Genomic DNA, 24,025 nt, shown 5'->3' with positions numbered 1-24,025 from the left:
ACTGTCATGAGGAGGCTGCCCTCTGTATGCTGTCAGATGCCTGTTACTGTCCCTGCAGGCCAGGCCAGGCTCCGTTGACCTCAGTGACTATCCACTGACTGTGCATTGAGAATAACTACCGGGTCTGTGAGTACCAGTCTGTTGAGTGAGGCCAACAGTAGCTAAACAGCCTCTTCAGAACAGCACAATGACAAAAACAAAATCCCACTATACAATAAGTGAACTGCCAACCACCAAGGCAACTGCCAACTACCAACCACCAAGTCAACTGCCAAACACCAGGTAAACTACCAACCACCAAGTCAACTGCCAACCAGCAAGTCAACTACCAACCACCAAGTCAACTGCCAAACACCAGGTAAACTACCAACCACCAAGTCAACTGCCAACCAGCAAGTCAACTACCAACCACCAAGTCAACTGCCAAACACCAGGTAAACTACCAACCACCAAGTCAACTGCCAACCAGCAAGTCAACTACCAACCACCAAGTCAACTGCCAAACACCAAGTCAACTACCAACCAACAAGTCAACTACCAACCACCAAGTCAACTGCCAACCACCAAGTCAACTACCAACCACCAAGTCAACTACCAACCACCAAGTCAACTGCCAAACACCAGGTAAACTACCAACCACCAAGTCAACTGCCAAACACCAAGTCAACTACCAACCAACAAGTCAACTACCAACCACCAAGTCAACTGCCAACCACCAAGTCAACTACCAACCACCAAGTCAACTACCAACCACCAAGTCAACTGCCAAACACCAGGTAAACTACCAAACACCAAGTCAACTGCCAACCAGCAAGTCAACTACCAACCACCAAGTCAACTACCAACCAGCAAGTCAACTGCACCACCACCATTGTATTTAAAGCTGAATGTGATGCCTTGTGGCAATATAGATATTTGTATCTTCCCCAAGACCCCTGTTATAAAAAGGTTTATGGAGAGTTCTGGGAAAGGGATAATTGTAACTGATGGGTTACATTTAAAGGGGTTAAGGTTACTGGATGTAGGATCCACCACTGTACTGGGCCCACAGTGCATTTTAATAATAGTGTGTTTTACTGTCTGTTCATAAGTCCAACATAGCAAGAAGATCTAGAGGGATCATGGATCCTGTCTTACTACTGCATGTTTGGAGAGATTGTAGGTATTTAAAAGAATCTGCCGTTAACAACAGCAAAAAAAGAAACGTCCTCGCACTGTCAACTGCATTTATTTTCAGCAAACTTAACATGTGTAAATATTTGTATGAACATAACAAGATTCAACAACTGAGACATAAACTGAACAAGTTCCACAGACATGTGACTAATAGAAATTGAATAATGTGTACCTGAATAAAGGGGGGGTTAAAATCAAAAGTAACAGTCAGTATCTGGTGTGGCCACCAGCTGCATTAACTACAGCAGTGCATCTCCTCCTCATGGACTGCACCAGATTTGCCAGTTCTTGCTATGAGATGTTACCCTACTCTTCCACCAAGGCACCTGCAAGTTCCCAGGCATTTCTGTGTGGAATGGCCCTAGCCCTCACCCGCCGATCCAACAAGTCCCAGATGTGCTCAATGGGATTGAGATCTGGGCTGGCCATGGCAGAAAACTGACATTCCTGTCTAGCAGGAAATCATGCACAGGACGAGCAGTATGGCTGGTGGCATGTCATGCTGGAGGGTCATATCATGATGAGCCTGCAGGAAGGGTACAACATGAGGGAGGGGGATGTCTTCCCTGTAATGCACAGCGTTGAGATTGCCTGCAATAGCAACAAGCTCAGTCCGATGATGCTGTGACATACCGCCCCAGACCATGACGGACCCTCCACCTCCAAATCGATCCTGCTCCATGGTACAGACCTCGGTGTAATGCTCATTCCTTCGACGATAAACGCAAATCCGACCATCACCCCTGGTGAGACAAAACCGCGACTCGTCAGTGAAGAGCTCTTTTTGCCAGTCCTGTCTGGTTCAGCGACGGTGGGTTTGTTCCCATAGGCGACGTTGTTGCCGGTGATGTCTGGTGAGGACCTGCCTTACAACAGGCCTACAAGCCCTCAGTCCAGCCTCTCTCAGCCTATTGCGTACAGTCCGAGCACTGATGGAGGGATTGTGCATCCTGCAGGTGTGATGTTCGGATGTATGGATCCTGTGCAGGTGTTGTTACACGTGGTCTGCCACTGCGAGGATGATCAGCTGTCCGTCCTGTCTTCCTGTAGCGCTGTCTTAGGCTTCTCACAGTACGGACATTGCAATTTATTGCCCTGGTCACATCTGAGGTCCTCATGCCTCCTTGCAGTATGCCTAAGGCACGTTCACGCAGATGAGCAGGGACACCGGGCATCTTTCTATTGGCGTTTTTCAGAGTCAGTAGAAAGGTCTCCTTGGTGTCCTTAAGTTTTCATAACTGTGACCTTAATTGCCTACAGATTTTGTCATAATTTAGAAGACAACAACTAATTATTTATAAAATGAATCAATAGAGGCTTGAACTTGTACAAGCTGGCTGGCTATCATAATTTTGTTTGACTGTTTTCCATCTAAAAATCCCTTGCTATAATGTGTGTTTTTCTGAGCCTACCACAGCCATTTCCTATGGGGCTATTGTGTAACGGCTCTCGTCGAAAGGAGTGGACCAAAGTGCAGCGTGGAAAGTGTTCATGATTTTCATTGTCAAAAAACACTCAAACAAAATAACCAAAGTGAAAAAACGAAAGCGCACAGTTCTGTAAGGCAAAGAAACTATACAGAAAACAAGATCCCACAAAACCCAAATGAGAAATGACAACTTATATATGATCCCCAATCAGAGACAACACTAGACAGCTGCCTCTGATTGGGAACCACACTCGGCCAAAACAAAGAAATAGAAAACATAGAATGCCCACCCGAATCACACCCTGACCTAACCAAATAGAGAGAAAAAAGGCTCTCTAAGGCCCAAAGGTGCGGACTCCGGCCGCAAAGCCTGACTCTATAGGAGAGGGTCCGGGTGGGCATCTATCCTCGGTGGCGGCTAAGGTTCGGGACGTAGCCCCCGCTCCGCACGCTGATCCCTCCGCCTCCGTGGAACCGAACCGTGGATCATCGCCGGAGGCTCTGGACTGGGAACCCCCGCCGGAGGCTCTGGACTGGGAACCCCCGCCGGAGGCTCTGGACTGGGAACCCCCGCCGGAGGCTCCGCTCTGGGGACCGTCGCCGGAGGCTCCGGACTGGGGACCGTCGCCAGGGGCTCCGGACTGGGGACTGTCGCCGCAGGTTCCGGACAGGGGATCCACACTGGAGGCTTCGTGCCATGGATCATCACTGCAGGCTTCGTGCCATGGATCATCACTGCAGGCTCCGGGCCATGGATCATCACTGGAGGCTTCGTGCCATGGATCATCACTGGAGGCTTCGTGCCATGGATCATCACTGGAGGCTTCGTGCCATGGATCATCACTGGAGGCTTTGTGCCATGGATCATCACTGGAGGCTTCGGGCCATGGATCATCACTGGAGGCTTCGGGCCATGGATCATCACTGGAGGCTTCGTACGTGGAGCCGGAACAGGTCTCACCGGACTGAGGAGACGTACTGGAAGCATGGTACGTGGAGCTGCCACAACGCGTACTGGCTGGATACCCACTTTAGCTCGGTGAGTGTGAAGAGCTGGCCCAGGACGCACTGGGCTATGAAGGCGCACTGGAGGCTTAGTGGGTAGAGCCGGCGCAGGATATACTGGGCCGTGGAGGCGCACTGGAGGTCTGGAGCTTAGAGCTGGCACAATGCGTCCTGGCTGAATACCCCCTGTAGCACGACAAGTGCGGGGAGCTGGAACAGGCCGCACTGGGTTGTGCTGGTGAACTGGGGAAACCGTGCGTAGAGCTGGTGCAGGATATCCTGGGCCGAAGAGACGCACGGGAGACTAGGAGCGCTGAGCCGACACTATCCGTCCTGGCTGAATGACCACTCTAGCACGGCAACTGCGGAGAGCTGGAACAGAGCGCACCGGGCTGTGAATGTGTCATATTGTTTTAGGTGGGCACCTGCAAACCATGTTAATGGTTCTCATGGCCATGTGTGTTGATTGTACCAAAGGATTTAGCTGTAACGTCCCATCTGCTAACATTTATCACTACGTAAGGTCTCTGAGGAGGAGACCATTGAAATGCGTACTTCTAGCCCTGGTTTGTGTTGTAACAAGGATATTTAGACTAGTTTTAATCTCAAGAATATGACTGCCTGGTGAAAACGTATTTCATCATATCCTATTTTATGGACAGAGCCTTCTAGGCTACTTATCTTTCACGTATGATAATGTTGAAGAACAAACTGTGTCTTTGCATAATATGATGATGTCTATGTGTGTGTGTGTGTGTGTGTGTGTGTGTGTGTGTGTGTGCGTGTGTGCGTGTGTGCGTGCGTGCGTGCGTGCGTGCGTGCGAGTGTGAGAGAGAGTTGGGGAAGACATTTAAAGGAACTCAATGACTTTCAATTCTAAATGTAGATCCCCCCCCAATCCTCATTTGTGAAGACACAGTGAATGAGCTAGAATCTGTAGAATAGCCCGAGTAGGCTAAATGTGGAGTAGCTTGAAGCCCTTTGAGCTTAACTGCGGTGTCTATACAAAGGACCCAATGTAGGCTAATGTCAGGAGGAGGATGTAACCTAATAAAGCAACTATCAGTAACAGTAAACAATGCCATTATAATGTATTTTTAACTCAAATGTTGACATTTCTCATTGCTTATCCAGCTACTACCTTCATGGTTTCTTCATGGAGAACTGCAACACCACCGCCAGCAATCATAATTGAAGATGTTTCTCAAGTAATTGCAGTGATACCACAATAATAAGTCAATTATGTCTGTCAAGTCACTCTCTAAGAAACGGGAGTGGCTTGGTTGAGGGGCGTGCTCCAGTAATGTAGCCTACCTTTTCACTAAACCCGCCCTAACATCGGCAGTCTGGTGCCTGCAGTGTAGCCCACCATAGTTGTCTATCTGTAGCCTACAACTGGCCCCTCTCTCTGCAGTATGCATGTTCGCCAGGGGATCCGCGAACCGCTCACGACCCAACGCACGTTACCGGTGAGAAACCCCCCAGCAACCAAGAGTCAAGCATAATCGATTTGGATGTGGCAGATGCACAAGCACTTGAGAATTGGAATACGTTGGAAAGCCCGAGCGACCGGAGCAGCTGTGTGCAAGAGGAATACTTGTATTCGGGGGTGCTGCTCTCTACTTAACGTGGACAATCATGCATGTGCTGTTTTGGGGACTAGGGTTTCTGCTATTTCTCCCTGACGTTTTGAATGTAGTGTTATCCACGGAGAAATCGCTATTGAATTCAAGAAAAGGTAAAGTATTTCGACCTGCCCCAAAAACATTTTTACCCTGTGATGTGTTATTTTGTAACCGGCAGATGGAGAATGAATGACTTTTTTCAGGATCAGCAAAGCACATGATTTACAATACATGTATAATGGTCTTATGTTTCTTGAATGGCTTCATTTCACAGGGCAAACGTAATTAACTCATATAACATTATTATTATTGTTATTATTTATTATCATTGCTTATGCTATAGCCGTTAAACCATGGCTTTTTTCACCAGCTAAAGTGTCTGAGCAGCTTGGCGCATACGAGATTGTAACTCCGGCGCGAGTGAATGAAGCCGGTGACAACTTTCCCACGAGCGTGCACTTCAAAAGGAAACGGCGGAGTGTGGACGATATCCCTGGCAACTCCTCTGATCAATGGGACTCTCCAACAATCCATTACAAAATATCTGCTTTCGGACAGAGCTATCACCTCAACCTGACACTCGAGTCCGGATTTATTGCTCCGCTATACACTGTGACAGTACTAGGAGCACTTACCGATAGTAACATAACGGATTTCACACCGGAGGTGGATTCGGAGGAGGATACGGAGTATCAGCATTGCTTCTATAAAGGACATGTGAATGCTCAAACGGAGCACACCGCAGTCATCAGTCTCTGCTCTGGATTGGTGAGTCCAAGCACGTTGAGTAGCCCTCCCTTCATACAGTGTGCTAGAATGTTTCTCTAGTTTGCACTATGATAGGTGCACATGTTGTATGACGAGATATGATACTGTAATGCCAAATGTTTACTATGTAGCTGTTCACATAATAATACTATGGCAACATGAGAACATTAGGGGAACCTTACCCTGGCAACGGAGTGCATTTCTACTTCTGCACAAAGCGTGCCTGTCCAGTTTTGTGGATTTGTGTTCAACATGCAATTGGTGACTGTTAGTGAGAATAAGGCATTATGTTAGCTCTTGTATCCCTGACAATCTAAAACGAGCTGCTTCGATAAATCACGTCGAGACTCGAGCATAGAAGTCCTCTCTCGTGCTCATCCACTTCATCCATCATTCACTCTGCATGCATGCTCCTCCGGTCGCTGGTGACGTCCTACGCACAATAGTGAAGAGGGAGCGCCAGTGGTGCCGACGTCATCACGATTCAGTCCGACTCCGAACATAATCTCCATGCATGCATGACGTTGTGGAGTAGAAGCAGTGGTGGAAAAAGTACCCATTTGTCATACTTGAGTAAAAGTAAAGATACCTTCATAGAAAATTACTCAAGTAAAACTTAAAGTCACCCAGTAATATACAAATTGAGTAAAAGTCTAAAAGGCCATCATTGTAAATAAGAATTTGTTCTTGTAAACAAGAATTTGTTCTGACTTGCCTAGTTATATAAAGCATGTCAAAAAATTATATTTATTTATTTTGTTTTAAGTATACCTAAGTATCAAAAGTAAATGTAATTGCCCAAAAATACTTAAGTACAAAAGTAAAAGTATACATTATTCCAAATTCCTTATATTAAGCAAACCAGACTGCACCATTTTATTTTTGTATTTAATTACAAACAAAGCATGTTTAGTGAGTCTGCCAGATCAGAGGCAGCAAGGATGACCAGGGATGTTCTCTTGATAAGTGTGTGAATTGGACAATGTTTCTGTCATGCTAAGCATTCAAAATGTAATGAGTACTTTTGGGTGTCAGTGGAAAATATATGGAGTAAAAAGTACAGAATTTTCTTTAGGAATGTAGTGAAGTAAAAGTAAAAGTTGTCAAAAATATAAATAGTAAAGTAAAGTACAGATACCCCCCAAAACGACTTTAAAGTATTTTTACTTAAGTACTTTACACCTCTGAGGAGAAGTCCCCTAGGGATACTTACAGATTGATAACAGTTATTAACTAACTGCCTGATGTGAACATCATTGACGTCATCACAAATCAAACAAATGAGGCTTGCCTGCACCGTAGGCCTAGTTGGTATGCTTGTGGATATCATTTCACATTGAAAGAAGCAAAGTTAATGTTGGTCTGGGTGTGATTCAGGCCAATAAAATGCACTGTTAAAAGTTGAAAATTATTAAGCATTTATAGTCTATTTATTCATACATCCAAGGACTTGTAAGTTGCTCTGGACCTAGTCACAGGGAAACAGTCAGAAGTAGGTATATGCACACTGATAAATTATGAATCATATCCACTTACCATGAATAAACCACTTTCTCATTTCAATTCCACTTTGCATTTTAATATTACATGAGTCATCATCCTCCGTCATAATGAGAGTGGCTCCCACAACTAAATCAATACTTAGTGTTGTCATTATACAGTATCTTGTTTACATGTGAGCACAATGGTGAATATTCCCGATGGTCATTACATTTAGCATACCTACAGTATATTTATGAGATTCCCTTTTCCCTAATTTGAGGTGGTTTCAATCTCATACATAAACAATGAAATGCATTTTCATGGAGAATAAGGTTCACTCTGGGCCACCCTATTGGTCGGTAGCATTACCCAGTGCAGCATTGTCCAACTCAATCTAAATTAGAAATGAGTGCTGTTTCCACATTGCTTAGCTTTGTACTTTGCTTGTCTGGTGTAGTAGTGCAGCCTGTGCTTTGTGAAATGCAACAAGGCTTCCACCAAGTCTACCAACTGTGCCAAGAAACAAACAATAATAGTTGCATTGTTTTCTGATAAGCATCATAGGCCTCATTGTTCTCCTTTTCCCTATCTTTTTCAGGGACCATTTTACTAATATGCATGCAAATACATGTATTTCAACACATTCTCATCAAATGAATAGCTGTGTAAAAAATCCTAGCCAATGGGGCCCTGGCAAGGAGCATTTCAACTAATCTTTGCTTTGGACTGTGTCCATGCAGTACGAATCCACGCTCCAATGTTACTGCAGTTATTTCAAACAATTCTGATTCCTCCTTTTTTATCTCCCTCAGCTTGGCACTTTCAGGTCACCAGAAGGGGAGTTTTTTGTGGAGCCCCTTCACAGCTACAATGGAGAACACTATGAAGAAGAACACACCAAACCTCATATTGTGTACAGGAAGAAGGCCCCCAAGAAAGAGGCAGCCAAGGAGGACACTGCTTGTGACACATCAGGTACAATGAAATTATGAGAGGAGAGACGCAATGGAGATTTTTGTTCTGATGATTTTTTTTGAGAGAGAGCGCGAGAGAGCAGAGCGCGAGAGAGCTGAGTCAGTTTCATTACGTAAGCCATTTGATCAGCTGACAGACTCAACCTTCACCTGGTGTCTGATGGCTCTGAGTGGAGAGGAGAAGAGAGAGGATGGGACTCCCTGTTGAGAGCTGCTAAATGTGTAAACAAATGTGTGTGTGTGTCTCAGTCTGCCTGATAACACACCCCTCGTTATCCAGACTAACAAGTTCACACAGACATAAGCAAGGAAGGATAATAATTGTCTCTCAATTACAGTATTATATCCCAAAAGTTCAGTATATGATTCGCAATAGGAACTTATTATAGTCATTTTACAATTACAGTCATGACCAATGACCATACTACTGTGCTTGTTTAGACTTTGGTGTAAAGCGGTGGCATCATTTTGCGGTGGCATCACATTTCCACAACAAAACCCAATATCTAACAAATTCCACAACAAAACCTAATACACACAATCTAGTAAAGGAATGGGATAAGAATATGTAAGTATAAAATATATGGATGAGCAGTGACAGAGCGGCAATAGATAGTAAAGAATAGATAGTGAAGGATACAGTATACATTATATACATATGAGATGAGTAATGCGAGATATGTAAACATTCTTAAACTGACATTATTAAAGTGACTAGTGTTCCATTTATTAAAGTGGCCAATGATATCAAGTCTGTAGGTAGGCAGCCGCCTCTGTGTTAGTGGTGGCTGATTATGGCCTTGAGATAGAAGATGTTTTTCAATCTCTGTCCCAGCTTTGATGCACCGGTACTGACCTCGCCTTCTGGATGGAAACGGGGTGAACAGGCAGTGGCTCGGGTGGTTATTGTCCTTGATTATCTTGTTTGCCTTCCTGTGACATCAGGTGTTGTAGGTGTCCTGGAGGGCAGATAGTTTGCCCCTGGTGACGCATTGTGCAGACCGCACCACCCTCTGGAGAGCCATGCGGTTGTGGTCGGTGCAGTTGCCATACCAGGCGGTGATACAGCCCGACAGGATGCTCTCAATTGTGCACCTGTAAAAGTTAGTGAGGGTTTTCAGGTGACAAGCCACATTTTTTCAGCCTCCTGAGGTTGAAGAGGCACTGTTGCACCTTCTTCACCACACTGTCTGTGTGTGTGGACCATTTCAGTTTGTCGGTGATATGTACACAGAGGATCTTAAAACTTTACACCTTCTCCACTGCTGTCCCGTCGATGTGGAAAGAGGGGTGCTCCCTTTGCTGTTTCCTGAAGTCCACGATCATCTCCTTTGTTTTGCTGCCATTGAGTGAGAAGTTATTTTCCTGACACCACACTCTGAGGGCCCTCACCTCCTCCCTGTAGGATGTCTTGTCATTTTTGGTAATCAAGCCTACCACTGTTGTGTCGTCTGCAAACTTGATGATTGAGTTGGAGGCGTGCATGCCATGCAGTCATGGGTGACCAGGGAGTACAGGAGGGGGCTGAGAACGCACCCTTGTGGGGCCCCACTGTTGAGGATCAGCGGAGTGGAGATGTTGCTTCCTACCTTCACCACCTGGGGGCGGCCCGTCAGGAAGTCTAGGACCCAGTTGCACAGGGCAGGGTCAAGACCCTGGGTCTCAAGCTTAATGATGAGTTTGGAGGGTACTATGATGTTGAATGCTGAGCTGTAGTCAATGAACAGCATTCTTACATAGGTATTCCTCTTGTCCAGATGGGTTAGGGCAGTGTGCAGTCTGATGGCGATTGCATCGTCTGTGGACCTATTGGGGCGGTAAGCAAATTGAAGTGGGTCTAGGGTGACAGGTAGGGTGGAGGTGATATGATCCTTGACTAGTCTCTCAAAGCACTTCATGATGACAGAAGTGAGTGCTACGGGGCGATTGTCATTTAGTTCAGTTACCTTTGTTTTCTTGGGAACAGGAACAACGGTGGCCATCTTGAAGCATGTGGGTACAGCAGACTGGGATAGGGATTGATTGAATATGTCCGTAAACACACCAGCCAGCTGGTCTGCACATGCTCTGAGGACGCGGCTAAACATGCCGTCTGAGCTGGCAACCTTGCGAGGGTTAACATGCTTTAATGTTTTGTTCACGTCGGCCACGGAGAAGGAGAACCCACAGTCTTTGGCAGGGGACCGCGTCGGTGGCACTGCATTGTCCTCAATGCACGCAAATTAGTTTTACATTTTTCTGGATGCAAGACATCGATGTCTTGCATCGAGTAGCAATGGTCAGGCGTGTTACTCGCTCGTGTACAGCAATCCTGATAGAATTTAGATAGCCTTGTTCACAAATTAGCTTTGATAAAATCACCAGCTACAATAAATGCAGCCTCAGGATATATGGTTTCCAGTTTGCATAAAGTCCTTCATGGGCAGATATAACAATTTATGAGTGGTTCTTTAGTGACTGACATACAGTATCTGAAAGTCAATGTAAATGTAACCAGTCATTCTTATGATCTCACCATCCTTCAGTCAAACACATTGTGGCACAGGAATTTCACATGAACAACTGATTACACAGAGTTGTATGCAGATGCTATGCACACCACAAAGCAGTATGTCCAAAAAGTCAGAGGTTATTCAAGTTTTGAAGTGCAAAGGGCAGGATATTGATGCATTTTACGTCTAATTTCCTGTAACTGGGTACTTTTTCAGCTCATGCACAGGACAACCATTTTGGAAGTTCTTCCTAGTATCGCCGAATCTCAGTTTATTTCTACAAGTTCCTGTTGACTCTTGTACGTCCTGTGATCATTTGATAAGAAAACACGATAGGCACACTACCATGAAGACAATGTGTAAATTGTATTGTAGGAAAGTGATGCCAACTTCAAACATTTAAGTATTAATTACTATGAAAATAAATCTGAATGATGTTGAGTAATATGCAAGACATTTCACTGCTCATAGGTGTGTGTGTGTGTGTGTGTGTGTGTGTGTGTGTGTGTGTGTGTGTGTGTGTGTGTGTGTGTGTGTGTGTGTGTGTGTGTGTGTGTGTGTGTGTGTGTGTGTGTGTGTGTGTGTGTGTGTGTGTGTGTGTGTGTGTGTGTGTGTGTGTGTGTGTGTGCGTGCGTGCGTGCGTGTGTTACATCCCAGATTTTATGACCTGAAAATTAATTTGAGTTCATATATGTTTCTGAAAAAGTGGGGATGAAACAGTGGCTTGCCAAAGTATTCACCCCCCTTGGCATTTTTTCAATTTTGTTGCCTTACAACCTGTAATAAAAATGGATTTTTTGGGGGGGGTTGTATCATTTGATTTACACAACATGCCTACCCTTTTGACGATGCAACATATTTTTTTATTGTGAAACAAACAAGAAATAAGACAAAAAAGCTGAAAACTTGAGCGTGCATAACTGTTCACCCCCCCAAAGTCAATACTTTGTAGAGCCACCTTTTGCAGAAATTACAGCTGCAAGTCTCTTGGGGTATGTCTCTATAAGCTTGGCACATCTAGCCACTGGGATTTTTGCCCATTCTTCAAGGCAAAACTGCTCCAACTCCTTCAAGTTATATGGGCTCGCTGGTGTACAGCAATCTTTAAGTCATACCACAGATTCTCAATTGGATTGAGGTCTGGGCTTTGACTAGGCCATTCCAAGACATTTAAATGTTTCCCCTTAAACCACTCAAGTGTTGCTTTAGCAGTATGCTTAGGGTCATTGTCCTGCTGGAAGGTGAACCTCCGTCCCAGTCTCAAATCTTTGGAAGACTGAAACAGATTTCACTCAAGAATTTCCCTGTATTTAGCACCATCCATCATTCCTTAAATTCTGACCCGTTTCCCCTGTCCCTGCCGATGAAAAAACATCCCCACAGCATGATTCTGCCACCACCATGCATCACTGTGGGGATGGTATTCTCGGGGGGATGAGAGGTGTTGGGTTTGCGCCAGACATAACGTTTTCCTTGATGGCCAAAAAGCTTAATTTTAGTCTCATCTGACCAGAGTACCTTCTTCTATATGTTTGGGGAGTCTCCCACAATGCAAATGTGTTTGCTTATTTTTTTATTTTCTGGCCACTCTTCTGTAAAGCCCAGCTCTGTGGAGTGTACTGCTTAAAATGGTCCTATGGACAGATACTCCAATCTCCCCTGTGGAACCTTGCAGCTCCTTCAGGGCTATCTTTGGTCTCTTTGTTGCCTCTCTGATCAATGCCCTTCTTGCCTAGTCCGTGAGTTTTGGTGGGCGGCCCTCTCTTGGCAGGTTTGTTGTGGTGCCATATTCTTTAAAAATGTTTATAATGGATTTAATGGTGCTCCGTGGGATGTTCAAAGTTTCTGATATTTTTTTATAACCCAACCCTGATCTGTACTTCTCCACAACTTTGTCCCTTACCTGTTTGGAGAGCTCCTTGGTCTTCATGGTGCCGCTTGCTTGGTGGTGCCCCTTGCTTAGTTGTGTTGCAGACTCTGGGGCCTTTCAGAACAGGTGTATATATACTGAGATCATGTGACAGATCATGTGACACTTTGATTGCACACAGGTGGACTTGATTTAACTAATTATGTGACTTCTGAAGGTAATTGGTTGCACCAGATCTTATTTAGGGGCTTTATTGCAAAGGGGGTGAATACATATGCACCCACCACTTTTCCGGGGGGGGGGGTTTCATTCTTTTTTTTTTCTCATTTCACTTAACCAATTTGGACTATTTTGTGTATGTCCATTACATGAAATTCAAATAAAAATCAATTTAAATTACAGGTTGTGTAACGGTTGTCCACCTCCTCTTCAGACCAAGAGGCGGAGTAGGGATTTGACCAAAACGCAGCGTTGTGATACGGCATGAATATTTATTAAACAAGACGAAAACTAAACATACTTGAGAATATACAAAATAATAAACGAAGTCAAATAGACCGGAACAAACGAACTTACATAACACGAAGAACGCATGAACTGGTACAGAAGACAGAAACAAACGAACAAACGAAACAGTCCCGTGTGGTGCACAGACACAGACACGGAAGACAATCACCCACAAACCAACAGTGTGAACAGCCTACCTTTATATGATTCTCAATCAGAGGAAACGTCAAACACCTGTCCCTGATTGAGAACCATATAAGGCTAATTACCACTAACCTAAACATAGAAACACAAAACATAGAATGCCCACCCCAACTCACGCCCTGACCAACTAAACACATACAAATTAAACAGAAAACAGGTCAGGAACGTGACAGGTTGTAATACAACAAAATAGGAAAAACTTCAAGGGGGATGAATACTTTTGCAAGGCACTGTATAAAACATTGTGCAAGCTTTTACAAAGACCCTTTGCAGCTCTGGATTTTCAAAAAGGTTATATCTTTCAGTCTGATAAGAATCATGGGTAGCAGAAACAGCTCAACTTTTGTGCTAGACGGGGTCGAAAAGAAGAGTGGAGTGGTATTTGTGCTACTCCCGTTATTGTTTTCAATACCGTCAAAACAATTGATTTAAAAATCAAAAATGTATTGCAGGCCCTTAAAGCTCTGGGATGCGTGCTACACCACTGCTTAAGTTAACTATCTAAGATTTGCCAAATAAATCATCTCCTGCTGAGGGCTCCAGCTATGCATTTGGTTTGCTAACTTGCTAGTTAAGTGGCTAGCTTGCCAGATCAAGCTTATTGGTTACAACAGAGACAATCAAGTCCTTCTTGGATCAAGATCCCTGCTGCCAACATTTTTTTGGTGCGTCAAAAGAAATGACGCTTGGAAAGAAATACCGCCCACTGCCGTTAATACAGTAGATCCCAGTATGGGACAGGAACGGATACCACTGAACCCTACTTTCTAGGAAGAGAATGACAGTTTATTGTCTGATAAATGCAATAGCCTGTCATACAAGCTTACCGTATAAGCTTGTATTTTATATTGAGAGTATTATATTCATTTGACCATCTCTTTTTCAGGACAGAAACACAGACACAAGAGGAACAGGGACAAGGTGAGGAGACGTCCGATGGCCAGCAGTAGTGACATGCTGAATGACCTGGAGAGCCTGTCTGCCGATCCCCTCTCCAGATCAGAAAGAGAGAGCAGCAGACGGCCGGCTAATGAAAGCAGCGGTGACTCAGGACCTCACAGGAGATCAAAGCGCTTCCTCTCCTATCCCCGCTTTGTAGAAGTCATGGTGGTGGCAGACAGCAAGATGGTGGAACATCACGGGAGCAACCTTCAGCACTACATTCTCACGTTAATGTCCATCGTAAGTTCTGCTCAGTTAACCACCATCCCAATGGCCAGCCAGCCTTTTTGATTGTAGGGGAGTGGGGCTGCATTTTGTTGTGTCCCAGGCCATGGGCAGCAGGCGGAGGGCTCACAGGGTAAGGCCCATGGCAGGAGTAAACAAACATGTTCGAACGGTCAGGAGAGGGGCAGCGTGAGGTTTACCTGTCTGACAGCTTTGATGAAAGTGAAAAAATAAGCTCAGGTATGTCACATAGATGGCATATTCCTGGCCACTTCATAAAAAGGCCTCCTCGGGTGTCTGTGGCTGAGAACCTAGGGGGTAGCTAGCCTGGCCTATATTCTGATCTTGGCAGTCTGCATTCGCTACAGGATCTGAGTGCAGCCATAATACACCTCTCAAACAAGACAACGAGACCAGGTTCTTCTCCTTAGAACTGCATGTTGATTTTGAATGTCTGAACCACTGATTGAGTACACTCCTAAAGGGTTTGATGAATGTTGGATACTGAAATGTATTGATGTTTAAAACACGCTTGATTTTTCTGTCTATAATCTTTTACTTCAGGTGTCTTCCATCTACAAGGATCCCAGCATCGGAAATCTTATTAACATTGTGATTGTGAAGTTAGTCATAATCAACAATGAGCTGGTAAGATTACAACACTAACTCTAATCCTAATCCTTTTCAGAGAAATACAATGCATTGCAGTCATTCATCAGCCCCAGAAGCACACTACAGTACTGTAAACCTCTCCCTTGTCTCAGTACTGTAAACCTCTCTTCTCTGTAGGATGGCCCTACCATTTCCTTTAATGCACAGACCACTTTAAAGAACTTCTGTATCTGGCAACAGAGGCAAAATCACCAAGATGAGAATCATCACTCCCACCACGACACAGCCATTCTCATCACCAGGTACACTGTCACTGCTACCACTACACAGCTATTCTCATCACCAGATACACTGTCACTGCTACCATGAGACAGCCATTCTCATCACCAGGTACACTATCACTCCCACCACGACACAACCATTCTCATCACCAGGTACGCTGTCACTCCCACCACGACACAGCCATTCTCATCACCATCTCTCGGGGTAACGGCTAAAGTGTTGTGTTGACAGTCCTAGCTTCGAGCCACGGTTGGGGCTACCCCCAGAATTTGCTGTAATATGTTGTCTTTTATTTATTCTCTGGTATCACAGTGCAATGGGATTCTGGGGTGTGAAACCAGTGACATAACTTCCATCTGTGTGTTTTTCACAGGCAGGACATCTGTCGAGCGCGGGACAAGTGTGACACATTAGGTAAGAGGAGCTCTCTAGACACATGCAATATAGACTGCAACATAACGTTTGATTGGTGACAGTTTCATAATAATATTGATGCACTTATTATGATGCTGCTTTTTAGGGTGCTAATGACAATGTAATGATGATGAAGGTGATGATGGTGATGACAATGCTCTACTAACAAACATGATGATTATACTCTTGGTTTGCAGGGCTTGCAGAGCTGGGTACAGTGTGTGATCCATACAGAAGTTGCAGTATTAGTGAGGACAATGGACTCAGCACTGCGTTTACTATCGCCCATGAACTGGGCCATGTGTGAGTACAGCATGCTCTCTATTCTTTGATTGATTTCATGTAATCGCAATTTTGCAGCTGTATTAGTTTGTCATGCTATCTCAGGCAAGTGTCTTGTATGGCCTTGGTTTTGCTCTCAAAATCTTTCTAAGCTCCAAGACCTAAGTGAGCATGTAAAAAGTCCCAAGTCAGCATGCGCCAACCAGCCTTCATCCAGCTTAGCCAAACAACTCCAGGCCACTACATTGGAGACTGTTACTGACTTTAACAAGTGTGTTAAAGACAAATACAATTTTTTCGCAACACACACAAAAGGTGGAATTGTTGAATTCCATTCTTACTGGCGTCAAGCGGTGACACCGCTGCTGAAGTCTGCTTAGCGACAACGCTTGTGGAATGCAGTACCTGTCATACTGTACCATAGAGGTGCCATACAGTACAGTACAGTACCATGGGAGAGAACTACCGTACTATATAATAAGTATCCCCTCTGACCCTACTCTCCTAGACACTGGCCCCGGCACAGACCAGCTGCTAATGTTAACCCCAACCAGCTCAGTCAGTTAACCCTGTGTGTTACCATTCTGTTGCCTAAAGGATGAGGTTTAGTAGTTAGCTTAGCAATCAGCCCAACATGTAGGTTTATTGATGGTGGGTTAGAGGGTTAGACCTGTGTGTTGTGGTGAATATATGTTCTCACTTGTGGTTTGGCCCCCTGACAGATTCAACATGCCCCATGATGACAGCAACAAGTGCAAAGAGGAGGGGGTTAAAATACAGCAGCATGTGATGGCGCCCACACTCAACCACTACACTAACCCCTGGATGTGGTCCAAGTGTAGCAGGAAATACATCACAGAGTTCCTTGAGTATGTAAAGGACATTGTTTTCTAGTATAGACATTCATGTCATTATGGAGAAGTGTTATTGTCGTTAGCGTTAGTAGCACCAGGCTCTTATCGCAGTAAGGGTTAAATGACCAGTCAACTATTCAACCAAAACTGGTATCTGGACATTTCTGGGTTGAAGGGAAACAACATTACTTCTGTGTTGTGAGTGTATGTTTGGAATTTGTAATACTTCCAAATATGTTTGTTTGTAGAGAGCCAGGTATTGTTTTCATATTAATAGCCTTGTAGTACTGTACATACATTACAGTAGTGGTTCTGTTATTGTACAGAATACTGCCTGTCCACCTGTACTGAGTGTGTTTTCTGTCTGTTTGTGTCTTTGTTTTTTTTGTTTTTTCTTTAAGTCATTTTATTTTTATTTCTTAATAGCACAGGGTATGGCGAGTGCTTACTTGATGAGCCCATTTCTAGGCCATACAGTCTGTCACAGCAGCTGCCTGGACGGATATACAATGTCAATAAACAATGTGAATTGATATTTGGGCCGGGGACACAGGTGTGCCCATATATGGTAAGAGAATGCACCATGCGGAATTAAAATGTCATGTTTTGTACGTTGGTCTGTCAAAGACGAGAAAGTACCCAGACACTCAGTTCACTGTCTAGTCCTACATTACTGTAGTCTATAACTCCAGACATTCTATACTAGAGTCACCTTAATCTGTTATGTAATATCCAATTGCTGTCCCAGTTGGCTCTCAGCTAGGCCTTCTGCATGTGTTAAATATGTTGTTTACATGCTACATCTCCTGTGAAGCCCTGCAAGCCACTTGGCTTGATGTTTCTCAGGGATTAGCTTCAGGTTTTGTTTAAAGGTAACACACCTTGTAAGAGATACAAGAGTATACAGCACTGTGTCTGTGTTTGTGGATGGGGCTCAGGCAGGGGAATGGTAACAGTGTGTGTTCTCCAGGTCCAGTGCCGCAGGCTGTGGTGCACCAGCCCAGAGGGGGCACAGAGGGGCTGCAGGACCCAACACATGCCCTGGGCCGACGGAACAGAGTGCTCTCCAGGAAAGGTAAGTAGCAGAGAGATCTACCACAGTATATAGGGATCTGACAGGGAGAAGGAAGAAAATGGACAGATTGTGATAATTGGAGAGGTTGAGATAAAGAGAAAGATCAAATTAAAAGTGGGAAAATAAGAGGACCTAGCACCAGATACTTATGTAGTGTGTACACACAGAGAGAGAGCGAGAGATATAATCAAATAGTTTAATTTGCCTGTGCATGAACATACAAACACACTCAAATACACCCCAAGCCACCTTAATCACTATGCTGGAGCATACTAGAAATGTTCAATGTTATGAACTGTCAAAAACACCCCATAAATAACCACAATAACCGCTGCTATTTGAATGACTCATGACTATAAAATCTGTTATTATTTCATCAAAAGCACAAATTACAAAATAAAACAACAAGTTCAGAGAAGCCTGCCATAAAATCAATTTACCAATGACAACTCGATATAAACTCATAATTGAACATGAGTGGGGCGCACGTGGTAGTTGCTCCAAATCCCTCCATTTGTTCAAACATATTTGGAACTTGGATTAGGATGGATTTGTTTTCTCCAGAGCTGGTATTATTATGAGGCAGTAATAGGCTTATGGTAGAGCTGTGAATAGAGGCTTGTGGAGATTTCCCTATCCATTACTGGTTTAGTGTAGCTTCTAATTAGGCCCTCTACCAAATTCTTCACTTCCTGGCTGTCTGTCTGACATAAAATAGCTGAGGTCCCACAGCACACATGTTCAGAGCCTGCTCTGTTTACACATTGTATTCCTGCACACAAACCAACCAACCTGCTCAACCCTTCAATGCTGAGGCTGCCGCCTTTTACAATGCAGTTGTTGTTGCCAACGAAAATGGATCCTCCGCTATAACCTGAAACATATCTTCCCCTTTGAGTTCACTTACCCTCAGACAGACACATTTAAAATGGATGTCTTTTTGGGTTCCGTCTTTTTCCATTCGTTTTGTAATTTTTCCCAGATTAACATCAAAGGAGGTTGTGAAGTACTTTCAGATAGATGTGTTGCCAGTGTGCAGGCTAAGGTTTCATTATCTCATGCTCTTCTTCTCTCTCTCTCTCTCTCTCTCTCTCTCTCTCTCTCTCTCTCTCTCTCTCTCTCTCTCTCTCTCTCTCTCTCTCTCTCTCTCTCTCTCTCTCTCTCTCTCTCTCTCTCTCTCTCTCTCTCTCTCTCTCTCTCTCTCTCTCTCTCTCTCTCTCTCTCTCTCTCTCTCTCTCTCTCTCTCTCTCTCTCTCTCTCTCTCCACAGCACTGTAAACATGGCCAGTGCATTACCAAAGAGCACGATGCCACGCCAGTGCAGGGGGCGTGGGGAGGCTGGTCTCCGTTTGGCTCCTGCTCGCGGACGTGTGGCGGGGGCATCAAAATCGCCGACCGCGAGTGCAACCAACCCATGTAAGCACAGCCTTTGTAGTCATGCACATCTACTGGACTGTGTCTCCCTTGGAGCTACCGTGGTCAATGTACCATACCGTCAAGCCTCCTTAAATGAATTCTTTCCATATCAATCCTAGAGTACAAGATTTGACTATGTATTTATTTACCACCTTCATCCAGGCCCAAGAACGGGGGGAAGTACTGTGTGGGGCGCAGGATGAAGTTCCGCTCATGTAACTCAGAGCCCTGCTCCAAGCAGAAGAGAGACTTCAGAGAGGAGCAGTGTGCAGCCTTCGACGGCCGGCACTTCAATATCAACGGTCTACCTCCTAATGTGCACTGGGTACCCAAGTACAGCGGAAGTAAGAACATCTTCTCTCTCTTGACACCTTCTGGTTTTTGCATCTTTCTAACACAGAGAAACATCTCTGTATGTACTGGACTGTTTAGACCTTTAGAAATGGTGCTGTAAGTAAAGTAAGGCTCATAGCACTCTGAGTGCTCAGTGAATCAATGTGATCCAGCTTGAGGACGCTAAGTAAACTTGTTAGAGCATCCATATGGTTGAATTCATTAGCCCCTTTAATGTGGTCAGTGGACTGTTTTCCCCATTCCCCTTCCCTCTCCTGTCCTGTAGTTCAGATGAAGGATCGCTGTAAGCTGTTTTGCAGGGTGGCTGGCAGCACCGCCTACTATCAGCTCAGGGATCGGGTCATCGACGGCACGCCATGTGGCCCCGACACCAACGACATCTGTGTGCAGGGCCTGTGCAGGGTGAGACTGACACACAGCCTTTAACAGCTTCAGTCTGACAGCTAACCTAATATACCATTCATAACAGTAATAAGATAATAATGACATTATTTTAAAATGAGAAGAATATTGATTACAGAGGTCCCTATTAGAGGGAACTTGAACTAAACCCAACTATATCAGAATAGAGTTTCACTTTGGTGCTGTTTACGCTAGAGAATTCCTGTCAGATGTGTTACACTGATATGGACTTAACACACTTAACCGGGTTAGGTTCTGTGTATTAGGCAACTATTTTCTTAGGTCATATGGTTTTTATCCCTGCAGGCTAGCAGAGTGTTGCAGAGTACAGTACAGGATTTCATAAGAATGCCACTACTTTAGTTACATTATCTCACAAATACTAAAATCCTAGCTGCATCAATGTTTATCAATGAGAATCTGCCAAGCAAATGAAAGTGAGAGTGATGCATTTTATGTGGTAGCACAAGTTGGATATTTATCCTTTCATGTCCTATACCCCCCTTTCCCTCCCTCTCATCATCTGCCTTCTCTTCTTCCTCCTCCACTTTCTTCACCTCTTCCTCCTCCACTTCCTTTTCCTCATTAACCACCTCTCCATTCTCCTTCTCATACCTTGTGCAGCAAGCGGGATGTGACCATGTCTTGAATTCCAAGGCGAGGAGAGATAAGTGTGGTGTGTGTGGCGGTGACAACTCCTCGTGCAAGACCGTGGCAGGCACTTTCAACATGGTGCGCTACGGTGAGCCTAGGGCCAGTCGTGGTGTTCAAACTACGTATCATAACAATGGCTGAAAAGGGTCACTGAACGCTTTTCATTAGCCCGTTATACACTACTGTTCAAAAGTTTGGGGTCACTTAGAAATGTCCTTGTTTTTGAAAGAAAAGCACATTTCTGTCCATTAAAATAACATAACATTTATCAGAAATACGGTGTAGACATTGTTAATGTTGTAAATGACTATTGTAGCTGGAAACGGCTGATTTTTTATGGAATATCTACAGAGGCGTCCAGAGGCCCATTATCAGCAAACATCACTCCTGTGTTCCAATGGCATGTTGTGTAGCTAATCCAAGTTTATCACTTTAAAAGGCTAATTGTACGCCTATGTAGATATTCCATAAAAAATCTGCCGTTTCCAGCTACATTAGTCATTAGTCACGACTCAATGAGTGCTTGGATACAGCCCTTAGCCGTGGTATATTGGTCCTATATTACAAACCCCTGACGTGCCTTATTGCTATTATAAACTGGTTACCAACGCAGTTAGAGCAGTAAAAATAAATGTTTTGTCATACCCATGGTATACGATCTGATATACCATGGCTGTCAGCCAATCAGCATTCAGGGCTCAAACCACCCAGTTTATAATGACCACTAATGTCACGATCGTCTTCGTGAAAGAGAGTGGACCAAGGCGCAGCGTGTGCAAAATACATCTCTTTTATTTTAGAGAAGGGAAAAAACATGCAACGAGCACTATTACAAAACAAAAACAACAAACGATCGTGAAGCTAAAGACGTAAGTGCAACCACAAGCTACAAACGTACAACATAGACAACTACCCACAAAAGCCTACTGCCTATGGCTGCCTTAAATATGGCTCCCAATCAGAGACAATGAATGACAGCTGTCTCTGATTGAGAACCAATCTAGGCAGCCATAGACATAACTAGACAACTATACTCTACTCTGCCCCATACACATACAACACCCCTAGACACTACAAAACACATACATTCCCCATGTCACACCCTGACCTAACTAAAAAACATAAAGAAAACAAAGAATACTAAGGCCAGGGCGTGACAACTAACTTAGTCATGTCCACTCAGAGACGTTGAGTTCTCTTCTGCTTGTTGTGCTGCAGGATACAACGAAGTGGTGAGAATACCCAGTGGTGCTACAAATATTGATGTTCGTCAACACAGCTACTCAGGGAAACCAGAAGACGATAACTACCTCGGTAAGACTCAGACTCACTATCAAAACACTTTTTTAGGGTCTTGTTGGCTGTTGAATTTAAACATGTCTACCTTTCAGAGGTGTCAAAAGGTTTAGTATTCTCTTCTTGAGCAGATATGAGATGGTTCAATGGCGCCAGAAGGGATGGCTGCCGTTTTCATCCATAGGCGGCCCTCCTAGCGGCCGGCGACTTTAATGCAGGAAAACTTAAATCCGTTTTACCTAATTTCTACCAGAATATATCATGTGCAACCAGAGGGAAAAAAATCTACACTATCTTTACTCCTCACACAGAGATGCGTTCAAGCAAAAACTAAAGCAGGAATTACCAGTGACTTGCTCAATACGGAAGTGGTCAGATGATACAGATGCTAAGCTAGAGGACAGCTTCCCTAGCACAGACAAGAATATGTTCCGCGATTCATCCGATGGCATTGAAGAGTATACCACATCAGTCATCAGCTTCATCAATATGTGTATCAATGACTTCGTCCCCACCATACGTACATACCCCAACCAGAAGCCATGGATTACAGGCAACATCCGCACTGAGCTAAAGGGTAGATTTGCCACTTTCAAGGAGCGGGACTCTAACCCGTACACTTATAAGTAATCCCTCTTTGCCCTCTGACTAACCAGCTAACAGGCAAAGCGTCAATACAGGACTAAGTTTGAATCCTACTACACCGGCAGGGTTTGCGAACTATTACGGACTACAAAGGGAAGCCCAGCCACGAGCTGCCCAGTGACATGAGCCAACCAGACGAGCTAAATTACTTCTATGCACGCTTCGAGGCAAGCAACACTGAAGCATGCATGAGAGGTCTACTTCTTGCAGACGACTGTGTGATCACGCTCTCTGTAGCCCATGTGCGTAATATCTTTAAACAGGTCAACATTCACAAGGCCGCAGAGCCAGACGGATTACCAGGATATATGTACGCAGAGCATTCGCTGATCAACTGGCAAGTGTCTTCACTGACATTTTCAACCTGCACCTGGCCAAGTCTGTAATACCGACATGTTTCAAGCAGACCACTATAGTCCCTGTGCCCAAGAACACCAAGGTAACCTGCCTAAATGACTACTGACCTGTAGCACTCACGTCTGTAGACATGTAGTGCTTTGAAAGACTGGGCATGGCTCACATCAACACCATCATCCAAGAAACCCTTGATCCACTCCAATTCACTTCCCACCCGAACAGATCCACAGATGACGCCTACATCAGAATGCTGTTCATTGACTACAGCTCAGCGTTCAACACCATAGTGCTAAGGACCCTGGGACTAAACACCTCCCTCTACAACTGGATCCTGGAATTCCTGACGGGCCGCCCCCAGGGGGTAAGGGTAAGCAACAACACATCTGACATGCTGATCCTCAACACGTGGGCTGCTCAGGGGCTCAGTCCCCTCCTTTACTTCCTGTTCACCCACGACTGCGTGGCCAAGCACTACTCCAACACTACCATTAAGTTTGCAGACGACACAACGGTGGTAGGCCTGATCACCGACAATGATGAGACAGCCTATAGGGAGGACAAGGTCAGAGACCTGGCAGTGTGGTGCCAGGACAACAACCTCTCCCTAAACGTGAGAAAGATAAATGAGATGATTGTGGACTACAGGAAAAGGAGGGCCAAGCACGCCCAATTTACATCGACGGG

The 24,025-nt window shown here is 44.6% G+C and overlaps 1 protein-coding gene across 1 annotated transcript in view; it reads left to right on the top strand.

Moving 5' to 3' along the window:
* Positions 1-4,969: 4,969 nt before the first annotated feature.
* LOC129851027 (A disintegrin and metalloproteinase with thrombospondin motifs 9-like) overlaps positions 4,970-24,025 on the top strand; it is a 44,167-nt gene continuing 25,111 nt past the window's right edge. Inside the window, exons 1-16 of the mRNA XM_055917191.1 lie at positions 4,970-5,348; positions 5,606-6,003; positions 8,298-8,460; positions 14,419-14,714; positions 15,264-15,347; positions 15,489-15,613; positions 15,967-16,007; positions 16,205-16,310; positions 17,012-17,158; positions 17,570-17,711; positions 18,114-18,218; positions 19,488-19,633; positions 19,796-19,977; positions 20,253-20,389; positions 21,014-21,131; positions 22,262-22,357. Coding sequence (XP_055773166.1) covers positions 5,249-5,348; positions 5,606-6,003; positions 8,298-8,460; positions 14,419-14,714; positions 15,264-15,347; positions 15,489-15,613; positions 15,967-16,007; positions 16,205-16,310; positions 17,012-17,158; positions 17,570-17,711; positions 18,114-18,218; positions 19,488-19,633; positions 19,796-19,977; positions 20,253-20,389; positions 21,014-21,131; positions 22,262-22,357 — 2,386 coding nt within the window. The 5' untranslated portion in view covers positions 4,970-5,248. The remainder of the gene's footprint in view (positions 5,349-5,605; positions 6,004-8,297; positions 8,461-14,418; positions 14,715-15,263; positions 15,348-15,488; positions 15,614-15,966; positions 16,008-16,204; positions 16,311-17,011; positions 17,159-17,569; positions 17,712-18,113; positions 18,219-19,487; positions 19,634-19,795; positions 19,978-20,252; positions 20,390-21,013; positions 21,132-22,261; positions 22,358-24,025) is intronic.

Source organism: Salvelinus fontinalis, chromosome 3, assembly GCF_029448725.1.
Source record: "Salvelinus fontinalis isolate EN_2023a chromosome 3, ASM2944872v1, whole genome shotgun sequence".
Taxonomy (NCBI): domain Eukaryota; kingdom Metazoa; phylum Chordata; class Actinopteri; order Salmoniformes; family Salmonidae; genus Salvelinus; species Salvelinus fontinalis.
This window is presented reverse-complemented; position numbering and strand designations above follow the sequence as displayed.